Source organism: Carassius carassius, chromosome 3 (genome assembly GCF_963082965.1).
Source record: "Carassius carassius chromosome 3, fCarCar2.1, whole genome shotgun sequence".
In the NCBI taxonomy this organism is placed as follows: Eukaryota; Metazoa; Chordata; class Actinopteri; order Cypriniformes; family Cyprinidae; genus Carassius; species Carassius carassius.
In genome coordinates, this window is record NC_081757.1 from 38299194 (window position 1) to 38321778 (window position 22585).

Here is a 22585-nt window from a genome sequence, read left to right on the forward strand (position 1 = left end):
CAAGCTTAGGCCAAAAATATACTCTACGCAAGTATGTTAACGCAGATGTGAATGCTAGGCCAATGTACTTCAAGTGGACCGTCTCATCAGATATACTTAATGTGCATTCATATTCAAACCTCAGTACTCAAGGTAAGGTGAAGGATGGAGTTACCTCGAAATGTCAAGTATTAATGCAAGCTTTATTCAGGTAGCCAGCTAGAAACATGCAGAGAGTTTAAATAACCTAAACTTGCTCAGCAAGATTTGCTTCAAATTGTTGCTGCCAACAGTTCAAGGCTTGATGAAAACATCTAGCCACAGAAGATCCTATTTGGAAATTAATTTACTTTTACATTTATGCTAAAATACGCTAGAGCACCCCTTGTGGAAATGCTGAGAATGCAACATAAAATTGAGGTAACTAAACACGTCCACATACTTGCGTATGAGTATGTTTCAGCCTTCTAGAGGGAGCTTGCTTTGGGTTTATCCCACTTCTGCTTGTTTATTAGCCCCCCACCCCTAAAATATCCCATCATTGTAATACAATCCAGTTCAGACTCTTACTAACACACCATAAGCCCTTTCACAAAGACTTAAGAGATAAGGTTTCTGCATCTAAACCCTTTTTATTTTGAACTCACAGTTATCCCTGTTTCTTTCCCTCTCATTTAAGCCCACCCATGTCAATGCCAGTAATATTTCTTTGGTAGGGAGAGCTTTGGGTTGGGGTAGAAAGAGGTTATCAATGGCTTTCACCCCCTGCTGTTTTTAAAATTAGACTATTACCTAACATCCCCTACAACAGTGGGCCCCACTAAGGCTTTTATTTCTAATTGGGCAGGAGAAGCTTCCATAAGTGTATTTTACATTGTTTTAAATTGGTGTACGTACACTAGTGGTATTCAATTCATAGCTCTTTTGTTCAATCAAATGAAAATATGAAAATGCTATTATATGCATGCAGCAAATTAAAATATTCCTCAATGCCTCAAGTTTTTTCAAACACTTTACATGAAAGCAACCTAGGTGTTATGTTTCTCAGACAATAAAATGTATAATTGCCACAGTGTCATTGGACTTTTGGGAGATAAAAACACTTCAGCTTGCAAGGAAGAAATTAGGAGGGCTCTAAAAAATATGGACAGTACCACATTAAACATATCTGGCTGGCACGACCAAAGCACAGTTGTTAAAACAAGGGGCAATAAAATGTGACTTTTTGTTATGATCGCAGTAGGTTAGCAAACTTAAAAAAAAAAAGTCCCTGTTTTATGACATCAAAACAAATAGCAGGAAAAATTCAGCCAAATGCAACTGGACTTAGTTACTGTTCCAGTTAACCAGGTCCAGCTACTACAAAAAGGAGGTTTGAAAAGTCAGAGACCTATAGTTGAAAAGGTTAATGCAATTTTTTTTTTTACTCAATAAATGCTTTCTATATAAAAATATTATTATCGTAACAATTTGAGCTGAAAAAAGAAGAAGAAAAAAAATCCTAAAACTTCCTGTTTAGTTTTAGGTTTCCGTTAGATTTTGAATCCCAGACTTTCCATGTGGTCTCAGACGTTTGAACCCCACTGTATATCAACATTTTATCAGCACGTTATGATGCAAGTGGCCACAGCCCTTTAAGTCTTTATGATGATATATTATGACTTGCCCGGTCAGTAGGAAAACCACAGCTGAGAGTCCTGAGAAAAGGTGAATGGATGCAGAAATATTCCTAAGAGAGATATTCCCTTCTCCGCTTTCCTTTTCCTCTCTTTTTGCTCTGCTAGGCTTCTCTTACATCATTTACACTGTGATTGCAGATGACTAATTGTGACATCCTAAAATTAGAAATTAAGAAAAAAAATCTACTGATTTAAAAGAAAAGAAATATTATGCAAAGAAAAACTGAACCAGAAAAATCAATGTGCAAACTTTCTGATATAAATAGACTAGTCGATATGTTAGGAGAGCACCATGGGAAAGGAAAGAAGGGTGAAGATGAACATGATGTGTGTGAGTATCTGTATGTATGAGTGTTTGTAAGCATGATGGTGTTTTGTGTGTCCAAAGTTTTTGGACGTGTGAAATGAAAGGGCAGAAAAGGGATCGAGGGTCATTCTGAGAGGTTAAACCCAGTCCTGCAGTGAACGTTTGCAGTGAACTAAATACTTGGGTGCTCCTTTCCTCTGTAGTGTGTTAATGATTGCGTAGATCAATCCCAAGATGCACAGCACCAGGACCAGGGGTACCGTCACCATGATGATGTTCATGGTGCGCTCTGTTTCGTCTATCTTCAGAACCACATCCACCTCATTCGTTTTCTCTTCAGTCTCCTCTTTAGAGTCAACATCATTAGTGTTGTCTTTGTCTTTGTCCTTTTCCTTGTCTTTGTCTTTGTCTCGGCCCGCATCTGGGTTGAAGGGTGGCCTGTCAGGCCATTTGCGTCCCGGATCCACATCAGTGTCTTTGTCAGGATTAAGGTCCACATTACAGCCCATGAAGTCTCTAAGAATGGACTTTGGGTAGCCCGGCTCGCTTTTCATTCTGTGGTTGTCAAATTTCCAGTACTTTGTACCCTTGTAGAAGTAAGTATAAGCTGTGTGAGAGACAAACAAGATTGGAGAGAGAAAAATGTGTTAAAAGTGCATCACTGAAATGTAAAACCAAATACCAAATAGCTTATCAAAATTATTAACTATAAAACTATACAAAAAATAATAAACACATGCACACACAAACATATATATACACATATATACAGGAGACTTTTTTTTTCAAATATGACATGAATGCATTTTCTTGGATTTAAAATAACTAAAAAATATATTGCCATATGGGTTGAGACTGTCAGATTAAATGAATGTGAAGCTCAACTGTAAATGTATATTTTCAGTAATGTTTTTAATGGAAATCTATGGGATAGACATTAAAATACACACTTGGGCTATTGACACTTCTTGACGGAGCAGACTGTCATCTCAGGTTATGCGCAGTACATTTAGAGCTTAACATGTAAATAAGTACACTATAAATACATTTAAATCTGAACTACTATTTTAAGTCTGTGCAACAGATTTAAATTTCATGCATTTGGCACACAGCTGAGATGATCCTGAGGTGGTCTGAATAATCAGATTATCTAGCCGTCTCAAGTTTTGTAATGAAACTCTATACCTTTCACACATTACCTACAAGAATACCAGAACAGGACCATTTCCAAAGACAAATCCAACCACTCGAATTACATGGGTAACACACAACTAGAACTTAATCCAATAAATGGACAATTCAGACTGAAATTCACAGCTCAAATAACATTAAATAAGAATTTTTTTGCTTTAACAAAACTGCAAGCTGCACATTTCTGCTTTTAAACTCATAAATGCACTATAAAATGTCAATTACTGTACTTTTTTCAAACTTAGGACTTTTAGAAGGTAAAATTATAGTTTATCTATGGTAATCGATTGCATGCCACAGATCCTTTCGACACATTTTAATTTGTTTTAAACCAGGAACATTCCGTTAAATGGAAAAGCGCTTTCAGTGATATCAGTATTTTCAAATAATATCACATTATTTCCACAAATCACATTTCACACATTACATATTCTCACTTCCTTTGTTTCACCATCTGATTAATCTGATTGATCTCCATCCATCCTGTACATTAAGGTGACAGGCTTTGGATGACCTCTCAACCCCACACACCATTTCACTCACTCACCTCCATCATCGCTGAGGAAGGCCCCCTTGGGAGAAGACGGCACAGAAGTGCCCCACACACTGATTGGCTTAGGGTAGTCCTGATCTGCGGCTCTGGAGTGCTCATTAAAGCGCCAGTACCTGTAGTTGATCAAACACACCTCAATGCAAATCATTCTGCCTTTTCTTGATGCAGCCATTTAAGCATCAGCACAGGGAGCCCATTTATACATGCTATTAACATTCATTAGATCATCTAATCACAAGGGCAAAGCACTGAAATCACTAAACATATTCCATGTGGTCACTTTGCATTTTTATCATGAATGCTGATGCAGAACAAACACTGAAAAAACCTGCTTATGTAAAATTTTCTCTTTGTGCCAAATATATATGAACAAGGCTGACACATCTAGATTTATCACATTTTAAACAAAATTGTTAATTTAGTTACATTGTGCAACCAAGTAAAAAAAATTATTTTACGTATATGTAATATTAAACAATAAAACAATAAAATGTATGAATGTAATTAGTATTATTATTATTATCATTATTATTCACAAATATCAGTTTTTTTATGCATCCTCCATAATATTTAAAATAATTTGTATTTAGGAATTTATATATATATATATATATGTGCTGTATTGAGGTCATTTTATTTATAATTAAAATATATTTTATATGAATAGATTTTCATGGCATGTCCCATTGACTGATTTAATGAAAAACAGATTTAAAAAAATCTGTCATCAAAAAAAAAAAAGAAACCCTGATGAAATCCGATCTGGGATGGTCATTTAAGAAGCATGCAAGACATGTTAATACCTTGAGTAAACATCAATCTGTCTCGACTGATCACTTGTGATCAGGCGACCCAAGACCCAAGATGTTAAGAGCAGGTGTAAACAGAGTCAGTAAGGCATCAAAAACAACTCAAGGGAATGATTAGACAATAAACATTAGAGGTAGAATTGTTTGCATGACAAAAAAAGGAGTATCCTCTTACCAGTCTCCTTTGAAGAAGTAAGTGAAGCCAGAAGGTTCCCACCAGATGGCTGTCTCTATCTTGTCATACGGGATGTCTCTACCATAGTCCATCAGTTCTTGGGGATAGCCGGGCTCCAGGTTGGCTTCTCTGAATAACCAATACTGATTCCCTACAGGTGGATGGACACGAGAGAGAAAGAGGGAAGTAGTGATAATCTGATAGTTTTTTGTCGATTTCTAATAAATCTTGAAAGATTTTTTAAAATATAATATTGTGTCCCAATTCAGAGGCTGCATTCCAAGACCGAATGCGTCACAGCAGCGCAACTAAAGGCTGTTCCCATTCAAATACTCCTTCAGATGCAGCCTTTGTTTCCTGGGACATAAAGATTACAAAGACAGGCTGTCCCATTCATTGCGATTCATTCATTCATTGAGTTTTTTATTTTTTATTTTTTATTTTTTGAGAAAGACTTTGAGATGATTTGAGCTTTGTGAAATGTTGCGTTATCCAGTTAATAAAGCTTGGTTTGAACTTCTCTGACTTTAAAAGGTATGGCCTTCGAAATTTGTATAAAATACAGCAAATGAGACACAAACATATTGGTTAACCACTAGAAAGCATGTTTTAACAAAACCAAACAAATTCGAAAGTTCAAAAATGGACACGAAGAAAGAGAACAAAGGTGGAAAACAATGGCAAGGAAGCAGAAAAGACAAGAATTGGGAGGCAGCAACACTCGGGATTTCATGGTGCGAGTACAGGGACTTTCCAACCTTTGGCACAGTAATACAAACTCCAAAACTCAACCACTGATTTCTGTTCACTCTCTGTTATAACTCAAATGACTGCACTACAAGAGATGCACCAACAATGCGAGTTCGGTTCAAATCCCACATTTTAGTGGTTAAAGCGACAGCGAAAGCATCACATGGAGCCCTTACAGAAACACTGGGATAAGCCTGAGCTTTTATTATTTTACAGTATGGCAGACACTGAGGCACCATCCTCATGGACCCATTTGATTCAATGGGCCCATGTCCAAGTCCAACCGTTGCTGTCAGCATCTGGTAGAAGCGCTAGCTGACGCAATGGCCTCGCCTCACTGAGAACAGATGTTGCTCCTAAGATTTTGGTCTCCTGGTTTTCTCCAATGGCAGAAATCCAAATTTTAAAGGGCCTTGCCAATGACATCATTACTTGCCATACACGGTTTCCTTATAGGAGCCAGCTTTCCTCATGTCTAACAAACATACATTCATCTTCACAGAAATCTTCACCAGGACATTCATTGTGGTTTGAGCAGTTTTTGATCTTGATAATGATGATTTTGAAAATGGAAGTGGCCCACTGACCGAGTTTCAGGCCAGTTTACTTTGCACCAGAGCCATTCATTGACACTGTTCATGCAGTTTTATGACTTGGAAGTGTAAACATTTGGTTTCCTGTTATCAATTGGGCTGATTTAAATATGACACCAGGGTTAAGTTGTCTAGTTGGATATTAGCACGGATGTTGTAGAAATTGCTAATTTGACCTCTAAAAGTTCTGGAAGCCCTAACAATGGATTAAAAATGACAAAGCAATCTGCATTATTATGGAGAATAATAAAAAACGGCAAAAGTACTTACTGTCCTGATTGAAGCAAATCAAATATGAGTTAAAGCATTTACTGAGTTTTGCTTCCTTTGCGAAATTTATGGCTAGAATTATACAGCTCAGAAATACAATTTTGTCCATTTACCTTAAACTAATATATAAACCAAAAAGTAATGTCTCTATAACTCTACCTGTAAAATCCATCAGACTAACACATAAATGGCTAAGGGAAATCAAGGGCACTTCCTGTATTAAATGACAAAAGTTAAAATCAATGGTTTGTTCAAATGTAAAAAGCACTTCAATATGATGTAATTCTGACAGCCTGGGTAATAATTTCTCTCATGAATATAGCATTTTTATGGTCTATATTAACTTTTAACAGCACAGAGCTAAATCAGTTTTCAAGAGCAAAGGGAAAATACCTTTGAAAAACACAAATCGCCCATCATGCCTTTCATATGCTGCGTCAATGTCTCCCGGCAGACCCCTCCAGAAGTGTCCAATAGGCATCGGGTAGTTATCCAGCACTCTGTTCCTCCTCACTCTCCAGAACCAGCGGCCCTGAGGAGGCAATAAGACATGAATCAGAGACCGCATGATAATGCTTGTGTATTTCTCTTCTAATGGTGGTCGGGTTTATTAGCAATCCCACAACCCTCAGCTGACATGTGCACTGCTAAGAATAGGAGGGTTTCTGATTCTCCTCCAGACCAAAAAGTCAGTCTGCTAGGCCTACAACCTACCCTGCAATTCTCTGTGAAAGTCAATAGCTACCATCAACTGTTCGGTTTCCAGCATTCTTCAAAATATCTTCGTTCGTTTTCAACTGACAAGTCATGCACAGAAGTTGAATATTTAGGAAGTCTGACCAATAACACAAGCAGTTGCAGTAGTAGTAGTAGCAATGTTTGCAAACACAAACAAATCATTTATACATTCTATCTAAAGACAGGTACATGCACACACACATAGACTCGTTGTATCCTTTACACTTCTGGCTTTCCACCAGGACTTTCAGTATGTTCCAAACCAAGCCCAAATTAAAACCAGATCCGGGTCTGCGGCCAACACACTCTAAATTTATCCTGCTTTCTCCCTACACACTCCTCAACCCCAACACCTCATCACAAACAGACACACACACACACACACACACCCCTTGTTGTTCCATGGAGGAACACAATCTTGCATGAGGAAACTTGTAGGACTGTGTTACATGGGGAATGGCCTTATTTCAGAAAACTGCCTTTTTAAGCATGGAAAATGCAGATTACAGTTGGGTGGTCCTTCACTCAAGGGCATCTGATTGTTGTCCAATGGATAACTTAACTTCTGTGGCCAGTTAAACAGTAACACCTGTAACAAAAACGCATGAATATTTTACAACAAACCGCTTGTCCAAGGTCTACCTCTGGCTCACCACATCTACAAATAAGATGCTTAAAAATGATTTGAATTTAACTGTAATTTTTAATAACGAAGATTATATTTACATTTAAATAATAAAATATTAAAATATTATTATATTTTTTTTGCTTACAACATCCATAAATTTTAATTATGATTATTATTATGTATTTATTTACATTTAATTTCTAGATGTGAGCAAAAATTATTATTATTATTATTATTATTATTATTATTATTAACAACAATAATAACTTATATATTAAACATTTTTTTTTTTTTTTTTTTTTTTTTCACAAAATTCACATTTTATGCATTAGTCAAAACAACTCACCCACAAGTATCCATGCTATTTTGGTCCCTAGATATCTATCTGCAGCAAAGTTAACTCTTGTTAAGTTTATAATTTTTTTTAATAACCTTGTGTTGTATGTTTTTGTCAAGCATTTCCAAGTACAAATATCTTTTTGTTCTTTCAAGTACTGTACATTCCTTCTAATTTCTCCAACAGCAAGACTAAAGCCTTTTCATCTAATGGAAAGAAAGTGAAAGATCATATGATGTGGATAGTGTTGTTCCAGATAAAAAGAGAGAGGAATTAAAGACACTGCCAAAGAGAGCACTTCTTTCATGCAGGAGCAAATCACATGACGTGACCACTAAACCGCAAACGGCACAAAGCAGATGAAGTCTGATGTATCTCCTGATCAGCTCCAGACTTTGAATACATGACTCCTTTCCTCTTTATAGAGCTCTGTATCACTGTAACAAGCCTGATTGAGAGCAGACCGGCCTCAGCAGGCATCCACCTGCAAAGCTTTCACCTGCAACCGTGCACTGTTATTGTTTCAGCGCTTGAGCAAGCATGTCAAAAAAACGTGCCTGGACATATTGCGTCCAAAATCCAATGGGGAAAATGAAATTCTATTTTGCATAAAGAAAATGCAATTTTAGACTTTTTAGCGATTTTATTACTATGAAGCAAAAATGTGAAATGTAATTCTCATTGCCATAATGCAGAGAAATCTTGTGGATGTGTAGGGTCTTGTGTAGGGCTCACCTTAAAAACAAACATTTCTCCCCTGAGCATGGTGACGGTGTCAAAATTGCCCTCGCAGATGTTGGGGCCGTAGTGATCTGGGCGATCGGTAGTGCGAGGCCTGTCCGGCCGGCGAGGGGGCGCTCCGGGAGGGTTCTTAGGAGATTGGGGTGCCCTGGGGTCTGGATGGGCTGGTCGCCGGGGGGTCACAGTGGGAAGAGCCTGAGTCGGAGAACTGCTAGGGGGTCCTACAAGACACCAACAAACTCAAATTACTTACAGAGTTTGTATAAATAATATGATAGCATTGTGGCAACCTCTTAGTTCAGTCTATGATAAATATAAGGTTAAGCAAATTTTACAAAACAGAACACGTCCAGGTCACATTTCATCCCATAAAATAAAAAAATATATTTTTATTAAAAATAAATTAAGCCGATTTGCTGACCATTCATTATTTGACATTATTCCTATTCCAATTGTCATAAATAAATGCACATTTTTTATTAAAATATTTATTTGTATTATAATATTTTGTAGTGTTGTTTCTAAAAAATAAAAAATAATACAAAACGGAAGTATTCATTTTACCTTCTTTATGTAGATTTAAATTGGTATTTCTGTATTATTGGTTTTGGTAATTTGACATTTCTACCAATATTTTGACCATTATTTAAACAACACAGTAATATTTGTTGTAATGCCTTTATTTAGATTTTAATAAAAAATATTACAGCATTACAGTCATTAATTAATGCAAAGCATAATGATAATGTAGAGAGACAACAATGAGAATTACCATGGAAAAAAATAGTTTTTTTTTTTTTTTTTTTTTTGGTGGGGGAAATTAGCTTATTTGTCATGAAAACAAATGTAACAAAAATGAAAATCTTAATGGTCCTAAAACTAGGTTTTATTTTTTGGAAGCAAAATTTGCTATTTGTAATGTATGAGCAATAATAGTGATGCTGGCCTTCGCAAACTCCAAAAATAAGTTAAATGATTTATGAATTTGCCATGACATAACCAAAATAACTTTCTTCTAAAGTGGGAATGATGCATGCAGTTCTCCCCACAGCTGAAACGCCCTCATGCAAAGCTAAAACAAACACAAAGACTACAAAGTTTCAAAGAAACATGACCTGGTCAAATGCAAAAGTAAACCAGCTTAACGCAAAAACAAATATTAGAAACCTTACACCATAAGCTTGAAATGCACTTAAACTACTTACTGTAAACAATTTTTTACAACACCACGTTTATAATAACTCTGGTCCAGACTGAACCAGGAAACTAACAGCTATCTAAAGCTGTAAATCTATAAAGTGCCTATAAACATTTTCTGCACTTCTTACTCACAGGCAGATGATAAGGGTAAATGCACCAGACCTGAACAAATGTTGCACAACTTCAGCTAAACACTTATTCTTTTTTAAATTCTGACTATGATCCTCCTATAATCCTATGAACTTATAAACTTGCAATTATAACAAAAATAGATATAAAAAACTGTATTTGACTTCTCTGATAATTGACTTTTTCACCCTTTTTTAATGTAATTTTTTTGCAAGTTTATATGAAGATCATTATATGAAGATTATAATATCAGAATTGAGAATAACATATTATAGACTTTTATTCTCAGAATTTCACGTTTTACCAACTATATGAACATGAACTATACTCTCATTCCGGCGTAATAATCAAGGAACTTTGCGCAGTGATATAACGCAGCGCCTGAAAATAGTCCCCAGCAACTCTGCTGTTGCTGCAAGTACACAAACTAGCTGGGGACTATTTTCAGGCGCTGCGTAATATCACTGCGCCTTATGCACAAATGAGCACATTTTCAAAAAAGGTGGAGTGTTCCTTTAAGACATCACAATCATCAGGTTACCGTAAATCTGCTGGACCCCACGGAGATCATCCTCAGGCAGCTCAAAGTTTTCAGTGTCCATCCACTGGTAGAAAGGAGCCATAATAGCCAAAGGATTATTGGAGTGTTCCAGTCCAAGGGCATGGCCCAGCTCATGTACGGCTACCAGGAACAGATCATTGCCTACAGGGAGACACATATTAAATATCACAGGCTGTGGTATTAGAGAGATCTGACGGTCAGCAATGAGCTGATTTACTGAGGTCACTGGTAAAGAATGTCTGATACAACAGCTTATTAATCTTCATTCGTTCTGGGAGATCACAGCTGCATTTTAAGGGCACTCTGACTTAAGGACACATGATATACGGCGTATCAACTAGAAATTAGATTTGCTGCAGTTAAGTGCGCACATTAAACAAAATTGCTACTGTTCTTGCAGAAGATAAAGAAGTGCAGCTATATTTAGATGACTGGGTAAATAGGACATATGAGTGAAGAGGAGAGTGTGGATCGTTTTAGGGGGAGTTGGGAAAAGGGTTCCCGCTGTCAGTTCTTGCTTAGTGCTGAGATGATGTGCACTTTAAAGTGGCATGAAATCAAAATGAACTCTTTTTATTATCTTAATGCATCTTCCTGATCTAAACAGTTAATCTGTGCACGCTCTTCCGAAGAAAAATGTTTGTCTTTGTGATCTATATTCAAAATGAGACTGAAATGATTTTCCTTTTTGGCTGACGTCACTAAAGCTGCTTAAGTTTCGATCTATGAGTGCTGGCAGGTCATTCAAGAAGGAAAACGGTTCCAAAATTGCCTGCTTAGTCTAGTATGGTTCATGTTTGGTAGTATGGAACAGTTTCAACAATTGAGTCAAGTCCTGCCCTACCATTTTTCCCTCACTGAAGTAAAAACTCTTAATTTGAGATTTGACTTTTAAAAAGTGCACTTTTATAATATTAAAGTGTGCTAAGAAATAGTTATGAAAGTGTACACTTTTAATACACTGCCTTCATTAATATTACATAAAAAACAAATACTGTAAGTGCACATCCAGTACATATTCATATGAAAGTAGTTTGTGGATCTGTGCAGAACATTTGCAATAATCTGCACACTACAAAGATTTATTGAAACGTTCACAGTGACAGTGCACTCAGTTGGTGACTGATTTTAATTACGTTCTGTCTCCATTTTCCAGCTGTCCCACAATGATCTGAGACTCTGCGGGTGTAAATGACTCTATGGATTTCTTAAATCCTGATTTCAGGAGGGGGGAAATGATTGACTGCTTCCTTTTAATACTGACGATATCCATTATCATCTAGTGTGGACAATCCAAACCATCCATGCAGGATGTCTGAAGTCATCAGACAGTAATGTTGCTTGTTCAGAGTTTTTTTCCATTTTCATTAGGACTACTAACTGTGCAGATAAGAGAAGTACTGAGCGTGCTGTCCTAATGCTTTCCGACAGATCAATCAATGACGGCTTTCACAGACAAAAGCACTCGTCATTCAAAGCTGCTCTTGTGTGAGAGCCACGACTGTTAAAAGACGCAACTTCAGGGCAATAGGAGACATCTCTCCTCACAGCTGTGTCACTGTGACCGAGGCTTCGACTGTTGCGAACAATGATGATCCTGTAGCCAGACATTACAAAACTATGGAAATAGACTCTGGAAAAGATTCCTTTTGAAGATGCATTATGTGAATGTTGCAGTCAGTGTGTCAGTAATCAATCAAATGTGTCATGTTGACTAGTTTTTGAAAAACTAGACATCCCATGATTAACCTTTAACCTTTTATAGACAAAGAGGTCTTTCCAAGTTACTTTCAAAATCAGGAGCCGTATTACAGCAACTTTCCATCTTAAGGCCGTGATATATCAAGCCTACTATCGGTGAATAACAGCCCGTCATTCAGCATCTGTCAGCTTAGTTTTTTGATGTTTTTTCACACCATCTGTACCCCTTCGAATGTTGAAACGGCATTCTGTTTTTATGTTCATTTATAGAACATAATATTACTGTTCTACTGTATTTTTGATCAAATACATGCAGCCTTGGTGAACATAAGAGGATTCTTTCAAACCAAAAATTGAGTAATTTTACATATATGGATGATAGATATTACACATTATAAAACCTAAATGAGTCCTTTTGACTCACCTTGTAGGTTTTCTGAACCAATGGTCCAAGGCTCGTCTGAGTCAAAGTGAGTATCTCCACCCATCCCTGGACCAGGGAAGTAAGCGTGTGCCAAAAAGCCCCCCTCTCCGTCAAACGGGGAACTGTCACCGTGAAAACCAGACGCAAAGAAGATCATAATATCAGGTTCCTTCCGACGGCCGTATTTGACCTCATGGAAAGGGATCTCATCAAACGTCAGCGGCGTCACTTTCTCCCACACTTTAAAAGCCCGTCGGATGGCCTCATATGAGTTGTACTCCCCGATCTTTGGCGTGTAGTTCTGAATACTGCAGCCATGGCAGACACAAGAAGAACAGTGTTACAATCAAAATCACTGGAATAATGTGGACTGAAGAGTCGAATCCAAACCCACCTAAAAGTTATGTGGTTCTTGTCCCACTTGTGGCCAGTGAGTGCATAACGTTTCCGTCGTACATTGGTCTTGATCTGACCCCCAAACTTGTCTGGGACACCACAGCGGGGTCTCCTCATGGCCCTAAAAAGAAAGAAACAGATGAAGGCTTAAAGTACAAAAGGAACTTTAATAGGCATGCACAAAATAAAGGCATGTTAAGAAAGCCGAACAAATGGAGGCCCCTTCATTATCCATCTTTGTACATTTTCAGCCAATTTAAATTTTTGGATGATTTGTTACTTTAAATAGGCAACTATCGCCCTGTTTTGAAACTAACAGAAACACATTAACATTATGCGTTATGTGTGAGTATTGTGTTATCATAGATTGGTGCAATAGAATCACCTGTTTAACCTTTATGGAAATTTACAATCAAACTCATGTCATAACCAGCTTAAAATAGGTTCTCCTTCTCTGTAAGGGGGCCTTAATTTTTCTGTTCAGTTACAGGTTGAACAAGTAAGTGCTTCATGAAAAATAAATAGTTTTATAAAGATGAGTCGAGGTGGAATAGTAGTAGCTCTAACAGTGTGGCTGATACATTAAGATCATGTTGTGGAGTGAGTGCCCTACTCGATGGTGCCGGGGTCCAACACTCCAGTGATCTCCAGCCCATAAAAGCGCTGCATGTCGCTGATGGCGTTCGACAGGATTTGAGCCGAGCGCATGGTGGACATCTGCCTGCTGGCCTGTGGGAGGTAGCCGTACTGCCGCAGCCATGACTGAGACAAAAACACAGACAGAAGTGATCTCATTACAAATCTAAGTTTCATTGACCTTTTGTGATCAGGGATGTATATTAATATTTCACAATACACAAAGTGAAGTCTTAATGTAGAAAGAGTCATACCTGTTTTTTGCATGTTATGCATGTTATTAACAGTAATTGCAAACATACACTGCATACTAAATTCATAGTCAAAATGTATCCAAATTCGGTGAAGTGAAAATATGTTCATATTTATTTGAAAAAGTGAAAAGCTATCTAATTGCACATGACGTGTAGTCTCCCACATTTTGTAATATTAATGCAATGAATATTTAATAAATTCTGAAAATTCCTGAAATTTAGTATTCCTATTTGAAAGAGTTCACAGTATGAACCCTGATATGATTGCAACATCCAGAACTCAAAAGATTTTTAAAAAGGAGATAACACTGTATCATTCATTTCTAGTGTTTACATACTGTACATGTCTTTAAGGATCTGTGTAAAACAGGACCATTCAATTTTTGGAATGATTACATGACCCCTTTCATGCCACAGCAAGTCAGAAAACCTCAGTCTGTCACTGCCATGAGAATAAAGGAGAAAGCAGATATGGTCACTGACTGAAAGAGCGTCACACCTGTTATAAGCGACACCTAATACTGGTCCAGACTGTGTGAGAACACTTGAGGCGGATGTGAACACAGATTGAGGGGTGACGGCACCAGCTGGGCAAGCCAATTTATGAGGCTCTAGAAGCAGCCACTCTTCCCTCATTGCTGGGGGACTTTCCTCAGGGCAGAGACATGCAAAGAGGCACAGCTCCAATCCTATCTGGCTCTCGCCTTGGATACAGTGGACCAAACCAAAAGGCCAGAGGGTCAATTAAAGGGGATGAAAGCTGGACATGATGCTCTGATTTGCATTAAATGTGGTTCCACCTACTGCTTATCATCATTAGTCGGGTAATCAGCACAAATGAAGTAATTAAACAGCCCCATTATTAAACCCACCCTGTGGCAACAGTAAACAGACTGTCCTTCACAGTGTTATTATAGTACCAATGAGATACTATTTTAGTTTTTATTAATATTTTGAATTATTTTTATTTTTATTTGAGCTTTTATAAATTAGCTTTTTTGCCTTGGAAAGTAGCTGAAATAATATTAATTTTATAGATTTTATTTTAGTTAACATTTAATTTAATTCAAATTTTATGTTTTTAAATGGGTTTTAGTTTTGGTTCAATATAATAACCCTGGTCCTAAACCAGGCAGAATAGAAAACCAGACCAATTTACCATATCAGTTGTCTCTCCTAGACAGTGATAAGATCAAATGGAGAGCAGATGGAAAAATTTCTTGCTTCACAGTTTAATCTGGAGACTTTCAAACTGTATGAGCCATACCACAAATTATTCAATATCCCCAGAATCTACAAATGTAACATACTCATCAAATACTTACTGATGTGAGTAAACATACATATTTCATAGCTATCCTCTTACTCTAACAATTGTGTCATTTGTTTCTATTATATGTTTTTTCTAAAAAGAAATGTCTGAAAATTTGATCATAACTGTGAACAAATGCAATACTTAAAGCAAAACAAAAATTGCTTGGATTTGTGTTCATGACTTTACAGAGCTGTTTTTCAACTGGTATTAATTATCAGAAAGCTAATGTGTTCCTCCCACTGGACTCAAGGGGTTAGGGGGTCTCTACTTTTATAATGTCCCCTTCTCTTCCTACTCTGTAACCAGGGCCTGTCACACAGTTGCCTGGTCTGGATCTCTACTTTCCACAGCCACAGAAAACACAGGCCTTTGTGCCCTAATGTGTTGTGAAGGCAGCTGATTAACAGTCAAACAGTTGAATAGCTGGCCCTGTTCTGGGCAAGGCTAATATGCCACCGCGCCAAACCAGCTATATCTACAGTGCAAAGAAAGACAAAAAAAAGTGACCCTAGCATGCATAACTTTTACTATCTACTTAAATTTGTTTTAAGAACAAATTATTGTTTAAATTCTGCATATTGTTTTACTTATAAGTCATTAGACTATCAATTCGCATTTGTTAAATGATACAATGTGTGAAAACCCCGATACAAATATGGACCAAAATTGCAAGAGCATTTGTGATTATCAATTTTTTTTTTTTGCCAAAATAAAGTTTTTAAGTTTGGATAAGAAGAAATTAAGACGGAGCTGTAATTTTATAGTCATACTGTAAAATGAAAATATTATTTTCCTTGAATTCCTTTTTATTTACAGTAAATATTACAATAATATTTTTATAATTTCTCTAATTTAGTAGTAATGACATAAGTAAATATAATTATTATTGTCATTATTATTGGTGCTACTATTATAATTACAAAATCATATTGGTATTTAATAAAAGTCATATTGGTATTAAGCAGCATTTCTTAAAACAAGCACACGCACAGACACACGCACTTTAAATTGCAATAGCAATTTTTATCAGGAAAAAAAATAGCACAAGAGGACTTGATCTAAAAACCACAATAAAAGAGATTTAGCCATAGGTTCTTTAAACTAGGGCCAGTAAATGACTACCTACAGTAGCAACTAGCATCTACCCTGGAAACTGTAAAGTAACATGATAAAAACCATCAGAAAACCTTAGCGACTGTATAGTAATTCCCTAGCAAATAATAACAACTCTAGCATCACGAAAGCACCTTTTTTTTCCTTTTTTTTTGGTATACTTTTAGCAGCCAATTACTGCATCTAAAATCTACAGTTTTTCCACAATCATTTACATTTAAGAAATAAAAAGTGCCATTTCCATGTAATTTGTCAACTACTCATGTATTTCCACACCAAATCCAACAATCCCAGCTTTCTTACCCTCCCTGAACACAATCCTCTTTGTGTCTCCCATGAGGCTGTGAGAGAGGGAAGTGCTAAAGGGCTGTGTGTGCAGGGCAGGACACACCTTACCCCCACAGATAAGACTGCCTTGCTTTCAGTCGCTCGGAGCCCTGGGGCTTTTAGCAGGCGAGCGGTGGGAGGTGTGTGTACTCCCAAGTAGAGAAAGACATTACCCTAGTGTTCTGCTTACTGGCTCATAAAGGACAACAACGCTCTTGCTTAAATGCTTTATGCTCCTTCTTTAGGTCAAGGGCACGTGGAATCATTTGTTGCTGGCCATCGAAATGAATGCGATAAATGAAGACCTGCTTTTAAAGCCTAAAGTGTTTCAGCATCCATTCCACCACCACAACATCCCATGTCATGCATACAGAGTAAGGCTTTGCAGAGAACAGAGGCAAGGAGAGCCATCCCTTTCTCCCATCAGCCCCTGTGCCAGCGCTGGCTCGACGGGACCTTGAGAGGCGCTGCCAACAGCACGTCCTCCAGGAACCTGTGATTCACAGCGCGTCGTGAAAAGACTTGGGTTTAGTGTGTGAGAGAGCGTTTGTGTGTCCAGAACAATGTCAGCCAAGAATATAACGACTAGGGAGCGCTATTATTCCTGGGCTTTGGGTGCGTGCCATTTTTTGGTCATTAAGTGAGAGGGAAGAGGGAGTGAGCGAACCAGATCAAGTGAAAAAGATTAAGAGGAAGACAGGAAAACAGAACTTGATGGAGGAGGGGAGGAGTGAAATAAGTTATGGCAGACAGGGCTTTTGGCATTTCAGACGTGATTCTGGCTCTGATATCTCAGGTAACTGCTTTGGGGAATAATGCAATGACAAATTTCATCTAAACTCCATGTTGTCTTCTCTGCACAGCCAGTCTACTGGGCCACAGGGAGCTGTGTCACTGCAGAAAATACAATAAATAGATTTTTTAAATAAAGTTAGGCTATATCTTTAATGGCAGGCAGTTGGGTAATGATACTCAAAGCAAGGTCAAAGGACATAGCACATCAATCAGCTCTCAGTTTCATTTTCCAGCTGTGTAAATCAATAACCTTAATCAATGAGAACAGCAATGCCAAACTAAATTAAATAGACAATCAAATAAAGAGTTCTCAGAAAGAGTTGGAAGTATCACCAAAAGACATTTTAAATAGTGATGCATGTACCATATCAGTTATCGAATAGTATTAGTGTTTTATTGAACACAAATGGGCCAATATAAAATATATAACTATGCATGCTGAACTAAAGGTATTAAACATTTATAACCACAAAAAACATTCAGTAGATACTTGAAATAAAATAAACAATATACCTGGGCTACAATAAAAAAAAAAAAACTTTTTTATCAACATTTCTAATTCTAATTTAGTTTGCTTGATGTACATATTTTGTAAAACAAAATAAATAATAAAAACTAAAAAGACATTAAAAGTACAAAAAAGAATAAAAAAGACATACAACAACTAAATTAAATTAAAATGGAGAATATAAAATTAAAATAATTTTAAATAATAAAAAATGTAGTATCTCAAAAGAAAAAAGATTCTAAAACAATATTGATTATGATTAATAAAAGTATATAAAGCATTTTTACTATCTATTTTTTACTACTATATTTCATGTTTGAAGTATAATTTTAATATTGACTATAACATCAAAATTCAATTAATTTTAATTTAACATAATTTTATTTTTAATTTATCAGCATCGCAGTTATCCTCCACCGAGAGGACAATGCCATAATGCACTGAGGCAGATGTTGCAAAATAACTGTAATAATATTATGTTATGGTGTAATTTTTATAAATATATTTCATTAAATATTAAAAATAATTATTTTAAAAAATCCAATCAAATTCTCTATTTTGCCAAATGTGTATGCTTTATATGGTGTTTTTTTTTTTTTTTTTTTTGCTAACATGCACTAAACTCCAATGGATTTTCCATCAATTTTCATATCTGCTACATGCTTCACATTAGGAGCATTATTTGCGTGGCATTCAGAGTTGCTGCCTAGAGAGTGTTCCAAGTCAATCACATATGAGGCTCCATTTCTGTGTTTATAAAGCAGCTGCCTATGTACAGTAGACAGCAAGGCAGGCCTAGTGAATCTGGCTCAATCCCCTCATGACCGTACAGTAATTGAGCTGGTGAATGTGGCCCTGGTTCTTAATAAGAGAGGAAGTAGACCTACCAGTCAGAAGTGCAAGTCATCCACTGAGACATGGACACAATTAGCAGTTAATGCAGCTCCACGGTACAATCACATCTCATTATCCCTCTCAGTCAAAGTGAGGCAGCCCAGACCCCACACAAACAGCTCGCCACGATTTTGTTGGAAATCACAAGGATGCTACATTCCATGGATAAAGAAGGTGGATAAAAAACATAATGGATAAGCAGGATTCCAGGGGTTAAATGCAGGCTAGAGATAAGATTGCAGGAAGTGGTACAGTCGGCTCCCTATGAAGTACAGTCCTCATAAACCCCCTCCTCTCCCTGCTCCATGAGCTCTTCCTGTCTCTCTATCTCCCCACTCCTCTGAACACAGTCAGCTGAACACAAGAAGTCTCATTGTTGCGCCTCAGCTGCCTGAGAGCCCTGCAGTCCTAAACGTCTCTTAACATCTCTTAAAGAGAAGTAGAAGGACAAAAAAAGACTGCTGAAAATTCAGCTTCACCATCACAGGAATAAATTAGATTTTAAAATACATTAAAATAAAAGCAGTTTGAACTGGCTTTGAGGGTGATACACTTGGCATTGCTTGAGGATCTTGCTGCACAAGCTCTCACAGGCAGCAGTGTCATATGTTTGCTCACAGTGATGAACGGCTGTTAAAGAAAGGTTGTGTGGACAACCCTTATGGAGAAAGATTGGGTGTGTTTTTTGCAAACAACGAACCTCAGGCACATGGTCGCTCATTTAGAAAACTCCAAATTCAAGAATGTTAGAATAAGGATAAGCACAAGTTCATCTCCTGAGTTCTCTTGTGCTTCTAAAGACAAACAGTCCATGAATTTTGAAAGTTTTTATAATATTCATGTTCTTGTTTGTGAACATCGAAAACATCCTAAATTCTTAATGAATTAATGGAAGGAGATACAGAACAATGTTTTTATAAACTGAGACTTTAAGCACTAGATAGAGGGTCGGTCAACTTCATAATCACAACCTTTGAAGCTGATATACTGTAGAAAAGGGAATGCATGCATACTATACTTTTCTTAACTGCATTTGAGACTTTGTCCCCCTCACCCAAATCAGTGGGTCGTACAGCTTTAACACATAATCCCCCAACAATCCATCTACCACTGTGGCATGTGCAGGCCTATCTGCTGTCATTCAACATTTGTGAGATAAGCTGCTTCTATCTAAAAGGTTTTGGGTCAGCTGTAGGTTTAAAGAAGTGTACTATTACTATAAGCCCAGCCCAGAGGACAGTGATGCAGGAGCCCAGATCTTTCAAGAGGTACACTGTTAGATGAATAAACTGTATTGAATTGTTTAAAGAGTAACAGTATTGTATTTAAACTGTGCATATTGGTAACTCAACGGTACATATTTGTACCTAAAACGTGTGTCTTAAAAAGTGTCAGCTTTTGTACCTTTTTTTTTCTAAGAGTGTTCTTTTTTTCTAAATGTTGGCTTTTGTATCTGAAAGTTGCTTGATGATGGCATAGCTGATGTGATAGCAAGGGGTGTGTGAACTGCCCGATGTGTGGTCAGTGTTCTTCTAGCCCAGAGGAGCTCATTTGGTTTTATTGTTGATGTTATTCCTGATTATTCAGGTTAATCTGGGTCAGGACTGATGTAAATGTTTGAAAAGGCAACAGATACCTGAAAAGATCGAGTTGAGGCTCCCTGACAGATGTGTGAATATGAGTAATCAATTCAGAGACACTATTTAGGTCTTTGGCTTCTATCAGCATCTTTGCACAGCACCAGACCACCAATGACAGGGTTTGGGCCACTGCAGCACTGCATACATGGAGTGACACACCGCTAACAAACCTCAAACCACACTGACTACAAACTCTTCATACCTCCTACCACTTCAAACTAAAAACATCCCAAAGCTTGGCTACAAGAATTTAAGAGGTAAGAGTGTTGGTGATTCAGTGGTTTAGTGAAAAGTTAATAACTTTCTCATTTGCTCTCGGATATAACAGCCATTCACATGCTGAGTTACAAGCATTCAGCTGAAACCACTGTTATATAAAAACCAGACCTGAGACTCTGAGACATTGCATTAAACCTAAATGAGATAAACACCAAATATAACAAATATAATTTATATTACACATAAACGTATTTAACATATTACTCCTAAATATATACATGCCTGTGTGTTTTTAAATATACATAATAAAAACACACAGTAAAAACATATATTATGTAAAGAATAACTTCTACTATATATATCAGTGCTGTCAAGTGATTAATCGTGATTAATCGCATTCAAAAAAGTTTTTACGTAATATATCTGTGTAATGTGTATTTTTTATGTATATATTAATACACACACATGCAGTATATATTTGGAAAATATTTACATGTATATATTTATATTTATATAATTTGCATTATATATAAATATATTTCATATATAAACAGCACATTTTTCTTAAACATATACATGCATATGTGTATTTATATTTACATAATAAATATACACATTATACACATATACTATGTAAACAAAAACGTTTATTTTGGATGCGATTAATCGCGATTAATCGTTTGACAGCACTGAATGTGTGTGTGTGTGTGTGTGTGTGTGTGTGTAGTGGTGACCAGAACACGTTTTCAAACTTTAAACAGTATTGAATTCGACAATATGATTTTTGATACAAAAATATGCAGTAGTCCTACATTGATCATTTGTAAATAGTTATAATTACCTCTCCATTAAAGGTTTCATCTCCAAAGGTGCGCGCTCCGCTCATCAAAAGCACCAGAAGAGAATAAATTACGGTCCGTCTCCACAGCAACGTGAACGGGTCATCCCATAATACTGCCATCATTCTCATCTGGATCGGTGAGAGCAGCTAAAACTCTTCAGAAGTGTAACCAAAGAAGTTAAAATCAAACTAAAACCGCGTGAAGTCCACTGCACTCAGAACAACACCATTCTGACGGGGTCTGCTGTAGTTGTGCGTCTTTCCTGCAGAAGCGCGTGGTTCTTCCGCGCAACAGTCATGCAGTGAGATTTAACGCCAGTCCCAGGCGCTGTACCGGGAGTCAAAGAGGTCCGATGCTCTGGCTGAAGTTGAGTGTGTTAGGTATCATATCCAGCGGGTGTGCCCACTTAATATGAAGGTCGTTCATCCCACTCACGTGGTGCCTATAAATTAAATACAGATACAACCTACTTCAAAGCAGGCGCTGTGCAAACTTATGCTGCAATTTCCTCTTGTAGTATGACTCGGTAAACGAACCGTGGATAACGGCTGGTGTTACTGCAACAGAGATTTGCGTTTCTTGGGACAGAAACTCGGTCTTCGCGTAGTAACCACAATACAAGAGTGCACTAATTATGACCGGATGACTGCGACACGCTCCGACACCTGTCTTGGATCACCGCCCTGCTTGTAAAGATTTAACACGAGAGTGTGTTCTCCATAAAATCCAGGGTTTCTCTCGGTTTTCTTGGGCGGGTTCCAGGTCGCCGGGGGCTTGTTGTGACGCTCCTCGTGTGTGCACCGAGTGACTCGGTTTTTGTTTGACTCGGAGTCCTGCGGCGTGTCCCGCTGGAGCTGGAGGAGGGGCCCAACGAGACGGA

The 22585-nt window shown here is 37.3% G+C and overlaps 1 protein-coding gene across 2 annotated transcripts; it reads right to left on the minus strand.

The window, feature by feature from the left end:
• Positions 1-984: 984 nt before the first annotated feature.
• Positions 985-22525, minus strand: LOC132126363 (matrix metalloproteinase-15-like). 2 transcript variants are annotated; one of them, XM_059537577.1, is made up of 10 exons: positions 21705-22525; positions 13776-13924; positions 13161-13283; positions 12767-13074; positions 10621-10782; positions 8745-8971; positions 6700-6838; positions 4694-4844; positions 3704-3822; positions 985-2572 (listed from the first exon to the last, which is right to left on the minus strand). In XM_059537577.1, exons 1-10 carry the CDS (start codon positions 21831-21833, stop codon positions 2103-2105), a joined length of 1977 nt encoding a protein of 658 aa, XP_059393560.1. In that variant the 5' UTR covers positions 21834-22525; the 3' UTR covers positions 985-2102. The 2 variants fall into 2 exon arrangements, with proteins under 2 accessions (XP_059393560.1, XP_059393569.1); XM_059537586.1 differs by lacking the exon at positions 21705-22525 and adding an exon at positions 18998-19294.
• Between the last annotated feature and the right edge of the window lie 60 nt (positions 22526-22585).

What these genes read in the sequence shown, in the direction of transcription:
- LOC132126363 (XM_059537577.1), bottom strand. Translation starts at nt 21,833, where the DNA reads ATGAGAATGATGGCAGTATTATGGGATGACCCGTTCACGTTGCTGTGG. An exon ending in TTGGACCCCGGCACCATCGA is followed by an intron (nt 13,284 to 13,775) that starts GTAGGGCACTCA and finishes CTTTCTTTTTAG; the next exon opens with GGCCATGAGGAGACCCCGCT. An exon ending in AAGAACCACATAACTTTTAG is followed by an intron (nt 13,075 to 13,160) that starts GTGGGTTTGGAT and finishes CCATGGCTGCAG; the next exon opens with TATTCAGAACTACACGCCAA.